Source organism: Puntigrus tetrazona, unplaced genomic scaffold (assembly GCF_018831695.1).
Source record: "Puntigrus tetrazona isolate hp1 unplaced genomic scaffold, ASM1883169v1 S000000001, whole genome shotgun sequence".
Lineage (NCBI taxonomy): Eukaryota > Metazoa > Chordata > Actinopteri > Cypriniformes > Cyprinidae > Puntigrus > Puntigrus tetrazona.
The window spans coordinates 2,321,133-2,330,325 of NW_025047681.1; the positions used below are offsets into that span (position 1 = coordinate 2,321,133).

The following is a 9,193-nucleotide window of genomic DNA, read 5'->3' on the forward strand; positions in this document are numbered from 1 at the left end:
ATGAAGAAGACAGCCAAAACTCATGTTTATTAGAACAGGATACATCTTAGGCATTGTTGAGACTGTTTGGTTCGATTAATTTGGTTTAATCATTTTTTTGAGTTTGTCTCTGTTAGTGTAGACATGGGTTTGCCGTGGAGGTAAGAAATAAATATCTGTCTTTTTTGACAAATGAATGAAAATGTTTCTACGTATTATTTTCAATTACATGATAATCAATCTGTGTTGTCTTTTAATGTAATTTTGAGATTTTTTTTGGACATAATTTGTATTATGAGGATTTACTCAAAACTGGTTCTGAACAGTATTTAGTTGTTTTTAAGTTATATTATTTTATTAAAATAAATAAAAAAAAAAATTAAAATAGCAATGCCTGATTGTAATTCTAAATGTAAGAGGAAAGTATATTATAATTTAACATAAACTTCTGAAATGTAATTTATACATTTTAATATAGGTAGTTAAAAGGACAAGAAAAATATTTAAGCATAACACAATTGAAATTTTGGCATAATGTTTACAGAATTTGTTTGCAGCTGAATCATTTTTTCTAGACACATAAACATCGGAAAAACATTTAGAAAACATAAAACATTTGAATTTGGTAGGCATTCATGTGTGAAAAAATAAATAAATAAAAATTAGTATATATTATTAATAAAAGCAATAATCACAGCTAAGTGTTGTGTGCGTACTCCTTGGTTCTTCAGCAGTGATTTCTGAAAGAATAAAATTTCTTCTAAATCTTATTTGAAAGAGTCTACTCCATTGTGGGCAAGGTGCAGTAGTGGGGGTCAGTGATGGAGTTGTCTAGCGGCTCTTCAGCTAATGCAGAGTTTAACTCGCAAGTAGTGGTTCTGCCGACATCCAGTAAGACCAAACCAGATCAGTAAATGTGTTCAAGTTTATGCCTCTAACAGATAAAATAATGTTAAACATTACTTTCTCATTGTGATGATCGCTCCGGCTGGGTCAGCTTGTGCCTCACATATTATGTTAAATTCATCCTTTAAGCTGCTGTTATCTCACAGCGCATCTTTACTGGTAAATCCTCATTATTCTTCTCTTCTTCCAGAAACGAACAGTAGTTGAGATGAACTAGATGAATCTTATGTTTCTTGTTCTTGAAGAGCTACCTATAGTCAGAAGAAATGTCTGATGGTAGATCATCACAATAGAGTTAGCAGATAATAATCAGAAAGTCTACTTGTACTTTGAAACGTGTAGCTGCAAAGTTACTTATCGTCAACAAAATGTTCTTAAGAGACCATTTTAAAGAATTAAAGAGTTACAATATCTTCATGCAGGCATGATAATGTGGCCATTTACATGTTGCACACGTCTCATGTGGACGATCGTAATAACAAATGCTTGTGGGCGTGGTCGGATTAAAAAGTTAGTTCAGGCAAAGAAACTTGACATGGTGTTGGTTTCATAAAAACAATTTTATCACATTTGTTTTCGACTTGACAAAATTAGTTTAGAAGTAGATATCAAGCTTTTCTTAGACACACTATATTGCCAAAAGTATTCGCTCACCCATCCAAATAATCAGAATCAAGTGTTCCAATCACTTCCATGGCCATAGGTGTATAAAATAAGTTTTAACACTTGTATTTTTTTTATTTTATGTAAGTGGACATGAGTGTGAAGAGAAGCTGAAACTAAGGTACTATAAACTAATGTCATGTATATCATTACTGAACAGCAAGTTATGACCACATGGTATTTGTTGTATACATATGTGTACAAGTACAAAAATATGAAGGGCAGTGCAAACTGAAATTCATTCTGGCACATTTACACACTTATATTTTTGCTTTCACACACATACATCTCAATTGTCTCGCATACTCACATTCCCTATTCACATACTTCTCTATTTACATACAAAAATACTTTTTTCATGAACATACATATATATGAACATATACATACATATACAGAAATGTATGCATGTCTGAGGCTTAGACTGTATATATATATATAAAAAAAAAAAAAAAAAAAAAAAAAGGACAACATGATTGTAATTATAATAAATTGTAATTTAATTATTTAGTTTGTCTCACGTTCCATTAGATTACATGGAGAAGGTGGGGTTTATGACTTACACTGCAGCTTCACATTTCAAGACTGGTGCAGCACACCCGGTCTGAGGAAAATATGTGTATGTGTGAGAGAGAAAGAGAATATAGTTGTAATAGAAGGCACGCTCAACTTGGGCATTGGCATCGGTAAGAAGATAAATGGGCCAGAACCACGCAGAAACTACACAATACTTCTGCATTTTTTATGGGCCATTCTCAGCTAAAAGCTGTTTAACAATTTGGGTTTGCACTTTTTGTAATTGTGGCCCAAGGTCTATTTTATCAGAATGGACACTGCTAGAACAAAGAAATTTAGCTGACAGGTTTAGTGATTAAATTCTAAAGGGACAGTCAGTGGTCACAGTTCTGCAAAAAGTTATTTAAAGTAATTAATGCTCAATATAGTGTTGTTTGAGGTTTTAAAATTTCAGTATTTTGGATATTTTTTTTCCCCTGATATCACAAGTAAATCTAAGAGATGTCTGTTTGATGTCTGCATTTACTTCTGCAAGACATTATTTAGGTTGTTTGCATATCTGCAATACGTCTATTGGATGTCTTTAAGATGCTCATGATTAAGAGTGTATGTAAAACTGACATCTGTAGGACTTCTGCCAGAAGTTTGTAGACAGCAGATGCTTTCCAGATCAAGAGATCTTTAACAGACATGTTGCAGATGTACGTGTGCTATCTGGGTTAGGAGCTTTGCGATGACAACATAAAATCAGAATAACCATTCAGTTCCTGACCCCAACCTCCCTTTCATTCTTGAAGTTGATGCATCAGACTGTGGCATCGGAGCAGTTCTTTCCCAATGTCATGGCCAGCCTAGAAAGCTTTTCCCATGTGCTTTCTTCTCATGAAAGATGAGTGCAGCAGAGAAAAACTATGATGTGCGAAACAAAGAACTATTGTCCATGAAGGCTGCAACTGAAGATTGGAGGCATTGGTTGGAAGCAGCCATGCATCCATTCCAGGTGATCACAGACCATAAAAATCTAGGATATGTCAAGAGTGCCAAGAGATTAAACCTACGCCAAACAAGATGGTTTTTATTCTTTTCTCATTTCCAGTTCACTGTAACATATGACCCAGGAAACAAAAAATCCAACAAGAAATCCAGCACCTACAAACTGTTCTAGAAACAAACTATGTTCCCCAACAACTGAGAAACCGTGTCATGCAATGGGTACATACATTACTTTGCTCTGGGCATGCAGGCATCTCCAGGACCCTTCAGCTGACTCAAAACACATTTTGGTGGACTTTTGTGCACAAATTGAGCAGGCTTTTTCAAAACTCCCAAAGCAGTTCCATCCGATCTTCTCAAGCCTCTTCCATTTCCCCGATACCCATGGTCCCACCTTTCCATTGATTTTTGTTACAGACCCACTCCTCAACCAGCCTAACTCCATTCCAGTGTGTACTCGGCTACCAAACTCCACTTTTTCAGTGGTCTTGTGAACCATCTTCAGTGCCTGCAGTCAACGACTGGATCCGATGTAGTGAGAGGGTGTGGGACAGTCCTCCACATTCTACCTACCAACCAGGCCAGAGGTTCTGGCTCTCCACAAGAGAACTGAAGTTACAGCTACCAAGCAGGAAGCTCAGTCCAAGATTTTAAGACAGATTAATGAAGTCACTTTCCAAACTATCATATTTCTCCCTCCTTCCATTTAACCCTCCTGAAATTGGTCTATCATAATGCTGACTCCAATGCTGAACCATGTGAGCCTCCACCACTAACTAAGAATAGTATTTGTTGATTCTTCTCTGTTGTGACACATTAACCATGACCTCCCGTACTGAGGTACGTACTGAATAGTGAAATCGGTTTATTGTTCCACCCCTAGTGTGTCAGGAACTAACAAGGATTCAGTTGCAGGTTAGAACTTAAAATTTATTTCTTGTCTTTAAACAAAAACTTGACTGGGGCAGAGGGACGGAAGACGTAATACCAGACAGAAAATAACAGAATCAAGTAACAGTCAATAAACAAGACACAAGTCACTGCGCTAGGCAGTGAGTATTTGGCGTAAGGGAATCTGCTCTAACCTCTGCATCAGTCCTGCTGCATCATCCCAGCAGGTGAGGAGAAACTGCAAAACACAGCACTGTAGGAGCCAGGATAGGAACAGAGGAATACAGGTCTGGAGGAAACAAAAGGCAGAGCAAACAAAAGGAGTAAAATTTGGAGCCTACCTGGACTGGACTGGACTGGACTGGACTGGACTGGACTGGACTGGACTGGACTGGACTGGACTGGACTGGACTGGACTGGACTGGACTGGACTGGACTGGACTGGACTGGACACGAATGCAGCATCTTCACACCACAATGGTCAGACTGCAAATGAGGGGAACTTAAGTAGAGGGGAAATTAAGGAGCTAATGAGCCACAGGTGAGAAGGCAGCTGAAGAGGTTAATCAGATGACAGTGGGGAGGGAAAACACAAGCACATGGCAAACTGTTAGACAGACAAAAAACAAAAACAAACTGATCAGACTGAAGTCATTACATAGTGTGTGAATATGTATGTATGTGAAAGGAGAATGTATGTGTGTGAAAACAGAAATGTAAGTGTGTTAAAGCAAACATATGTGAATTTAAGTGTGTAACAGTGTCAGATTTATTGGATTATGGCTTGTCCTCATACAAAAAAACAGTTTTCACAAATAATATATTTAAAAAAAAAAAAAAAAAAAAAATATATATATATATATATATATATATATATATATATATATATATATATATATATATATATATACAATTTTTCTTTAAAATTGTGTTTTAATATTTGCTGCTTTTTTTTTACTTTTCTAGAAGTGAACTTGAAGAATACAAGAAGAAATTTGAGGAGTTTAAAGCAAGGTATAGTATTATAGAACATATTGTTCCCTTTCTTTCGGTCACTCTGAGTTACGTCGGATGACCGACGAATTGGGATCTCGCTTCGAGAGACCAATCTACTTCGAGTGTATCTAAACGAGCCAATTGAAGATTGGCATGCGCTAATCGCATCCAGCTGCCGCTGATCACAGCGTGGGTATAAAAAAGCAGCAGGTGCAGTGCATATTCAGCTTTTTCGCTTTGGAGCCGAGCGTGACTGTTCTGCTCCAAAGACGATCTACGAGTGTTGGAGTACGGCGTTTCAGCGGAGATCGTTTTCCTGCGTCGAGTGGATTGCCACAATCAGGCTGCACTACCCCCCTGTTTGTGTGCAAAGCGGCTATCCCCTGTTGCCTCAGCACTAAAAGAGCATTCGCGGGTGCGTCTTTTTAAAGACAACGTTACGTCTGGCAAACTCGACGTGTCTTGGAAAATAGTGTAGGTCTTGCTTCAGACGACGTACACCTGCGTGTTTCTGGATGTGGTTGTTACCTGGTGTTAGGTGATGGTCACAATCGCTGCCTCGTGTGCCTGGGCTAAACACGCTGAGGTGGCGGTTGTGGATGAATCATTTCCTTGCGGGGAGGTGGTCATCTCGGAGTGATGGGCGGGTTCTGTCACCTTGAAAAAAGGGGGCGGGGCTTGTGTTTGCTCGACTTGGTTCTCATCCTGGCTGCAGACAGGTGGGCTCCATTTCGGGTTGTGACACAATGCTTAAACTCTGCAACCAGTGGAGCTGCAAAAGGGGCAGTCTGGACCCTCACGTGAGGTATTAGCTGTACCCTCTTGGGCTCCCCCTGATGATCAGAAGTCAATCGCTGCATCGGAAGGTGAGCCAGACATTTCTGGAAGTGAAGATCCGGTTTGCTCTGCGTCTACCAGGCGTTGACTGTACTGGATATAGATCTATAAATGGTGGCTATGCTTGCCCAGGCCCCTGAGGTGATCGGGATCGAGTGGAAACCTCCACTGCTTCCCGGGCCCTCGAGGCTGGACGATTGGTATTTAAGGGTGGCTCGCGCTGGTTCTCAGGGCTCCACCCTGGTACCTTTCTTCCCGGAAGTGCATGAGGAGCTTACTGGGATGTGGAAGGCACCTTTCACTGCCAGAAACTGCCCCAGTGGCTCCTCCTCCTTCACCACCCTTGACAGCGGCACAGCCAGGGGGTATACGGTGATCCCCCCCTCCAGTGGAGCGGTCAGTTGGGATGCAGCTGTGTCCCAATGCCGTTTCCGCTTAGTGCGGTGATCCTGTGCTCCCCTCCTGGGCCTGCAGGTACTCGTTGGCTCTGAACGGCAGTGCCTTGTGTGGCCTGTGGACAAGCTGCGTCTGCAGTACACGCAGTACAAGTGGTTGTTTTGTAACATGGTTGAGACAGTTTTGTTAATAACAGTTGATGACTGATGGGAAAAGTGACAGGTTCAAGAAAATTTGTGAAAAAACTAAACGCACACAAAGTGCGATGTAAAGATATATAATGGAAAGTGAAGAGACTGAAAAGTAAAATGGAAGTGAAGGTGCAGCTCAGTAGACAATCTTTTTTTTTATGTGGTTATCCATGTCTTCAGAATTTGGTTGAGTGTGAGACTGCTGTGTTCTACATAATACATTCATTAGCTAACTAAATATTAAATGTTAGTTATTGTATATATTTTAACTTGAGGAACTAAGTGTCACTACTTTTATTAGACTATTTCTAAACATGAGTATGTGTACCTTAACTTGAGTCAAGGATGTGTGTATTTTTGCCATCTCTGGATTTAGACAAGGACGTGTAAACTGTAATTTAAAGAAGTTTGAATAGCCATAACAAAATGTAATGTGATGTGTCATATTGTTGCTGAACTCTTGTGTCTGCATTATTAATAATTTAAAAAGTATGTGACTGATTTTTCTTTGTTTGTTATTGCTTGTGACACCAATCATTCATTCTTGGTTTTTAAAGTTTGTTTTGTTTATTCTCTTTAGGGTGGCATCTGATGCGGTTCTCGACATGGGAAGCAGCGGAGCTTTAACTGAGGACCTTAATAATCCTTGCAGAGAAACCGAGCTAAAGAAGATGTATGATAAATTGAGACTACAAATGCTGGCAAAATATATAATGGAAATTAAAAAGAAATCAAAGACAGACAAAACCATAAATGAAACAAAAGAAAAGGAAAGGCTTAAAGCAATGCTGAAGGTAAGGATCTTTAGATCAGAAGAGCTAGCCTTCCTACATAAAGATTGTTTTCTGAGGTGAACCTGTCACATCTACATAAACTAACATTGTATTGTCTTTCTTAGGACGTTTTCACTAAAGCTCAAAGAGACATGACTAAAAAGAAAGATGTTTTATCCTTTATTCAGGAGGGTGAAAAAAAGGAAGCAAAAACACAACACAAAAATACAAAACGCAAAGCGAAGGTACAGAACCCCAAAGACTTTATACACCGCGAACACCATAGAGTAAAATTAAGTCTATTTGCAGAACATTTGGTACCACTCTAAATACATTGCAGCATGAACAGTTTAGTTTGTCGCTGCTTCTTGATGTCTGTGTATCTACATAATACAATACACAAGTGCAATTTATGCATTACTTGAACATTCATTCACAATCACTACTAGATCTGCACTTTGTTAATTTGCTGTAGTTTCACAATTATGTAAAATGTAGACATAACTGAGATAAACTTACAATTTTCACATCATCATAAAACCTTTTAGAAAATGCTTGATGTTATGCACTAACGTCTTTGCTTTACAACAGCTTATACATTGCTAATGAGAGAGATCAAGGATCAAAAGCCCAACTCAAGCAAACCCTAATCTCAGTGGTAGTAACATTATTTTAACCAATAAAATATCAACATCTGATTGTCTGTAACTAACAACCCAGATAGCACACGTACGTCTGCAAGATGTCTGTTAAAGATCTCTTGATCTGGAAAACATCTGCTGTCTACAAACGTCTGGCACACGTCTAAAATGCATTCTAAATCATAAACATCTTAAAGACATCTAATAGATGTCTATTTGACATCTAAAAGGAGACGTTCAATAGACATATTGCAGATGAGCAAACAACCTAAATAATACGTCTTGCAGATGAAAATGCAGACATCAAATAGATGTCTCCTAGACGCATGTGTGTGTCATCATTTAATTAGTCACTTGATTAGCTCATTAACTTTGTTTCAGAGTTTATTTAACTCTATTTAGAGTCGCATATGCACTTTAGAAAGAAATATATGCACTAATTTAAAAAATCATCGAAGTGATATTAAACTACTGTTCTTTGTTTATACTTTGCTTTAAAGAAACTTAAATTCATCGATTTAGCTCTCCAAAATCTGCAAATGATAATATTTCATGAAGAGGCTAGAAATCTCCAGACCATGTACAAGGTAAAGAAAAATACAAAATACAATAAAATGTAAAGTGTTAAGATATTCAAACCATTAATTTGTCCATCTGGAACTGTTTCAGCAACCTGACCCTCTGTGTGAGCTGGCTGATGAATGTTACAAGATCGGCTGCCTGCTGGCTTTACACAATCCACCTCTGCTGCTCGACTGGGAGAAAAAAGAGCCGTCAGATTACCTGCCACCAATTAAGATGGAAGACACATCTGCAAAGACAGCTCTGGAGATTTAAAAATCCAGCTGTATGAACAAAAATCAGCAACAGCATTATAGAGATTAGAGACTATATGTTTTATATAGATAGTCTAAAAATTTAAACCTAATAAACCAAAAGTCACTACTTTTAATGTGAATGGTCAGGGGTTGGAAAACATATGAACAAATATATACTCCCTCAGAGTTCAAATTAACACTTTTCTAGTTTATATATGGATAACACAGGCAAATATTATTAACATTCAGACAGCGTTAGTGACACGCTTCTGGCTTCACTAGTGTTTCAATGCACTTTGCTTTCTATTTCATACTTATTCAATGTTGAATAGACGTTCAATTTTGCAGATTGGCTCAACGTGGTACGTGACATTGTTTCACTGTTGAAATCACAATGTTCTTTCACCAACTTCAGCATTAGTGAATTATGGTAGTTCTATAGACTTTGGATTAATGTTTAATAACCTTTTGATTTGGCAAATCGGATCAATGTTAATATTGTGACGTTGTTTCATGGACTTACCTTCAGCACCGGTGAATTAAGGTGTCGATTTTGTAAACTGATAACACAACCTTTCATCATCGTATTTTCT

At 38.2% G+C, this 9,193-nt stretch overlaps 1 protein-coding gene across 3 annotated transcripts; it reads left to right on the top strand.

The window, feature by feature from the left end:
* Window positions 1-8,692, top strand: LOC122331586. Of its 3 annotated transcripts, XM_043229137.1 has the most exons (7): window positions 1-140; window positions 1,637-1,669; window positions 4,915-4,962; window positions 6,949-7,162; window positions 7,267-7,386; window positions 8,283-8,369; window positions 8,452-8,692. In XM_043229137.1, the coding sequence occupies exons 1-7, from the start codon at window positions 124-126 to the stop codon at window positions 8,617-8,619; spliced, it is 687 nt and encodes a 228-aa protein (XP_043085072.1). In that variant the 5' UTR covers window positions 1-123; the 3' UTR covers window positions 8,620-8,692. The 3 variants fall into 3 exon arrangements, with proteins under 3 accessions (XP_043085072.1, XP_043085073.1, XP_043085074.1); XM_043229138.1 differs by lacking the exon at window positions 1,637-1,669 and having other exon boundaries at window positions 26-140; XM_043229139.1 differs by lacking the exons at window positions 1-140; window positions 1,637-1,669 and adding an exon at window positions 2,689-4,489.
* Window positions 8,693-9,193: the final 501 nt, after the last annotated feature.

Bases quoted from the DNA above. Each gene is read 5' to 3' on its own strand.
- LOC122331586 (XM_043229137.1), top strand. The intron at 7,387-8,282 runs GTACAGAACCCC...TTTGCTTTAAAG, and splicing joins ATACAAAACGCAAAGCGAAG to AAACTTAAATTCATCGATTT. The intron at 8,370-8,451 runs GTAAAGAAAAAT...GAACTGTTTCAG, and splicing joins ATCTCCAGACCATGTACAAG to CAACCTGACCCTCTGTGTGA.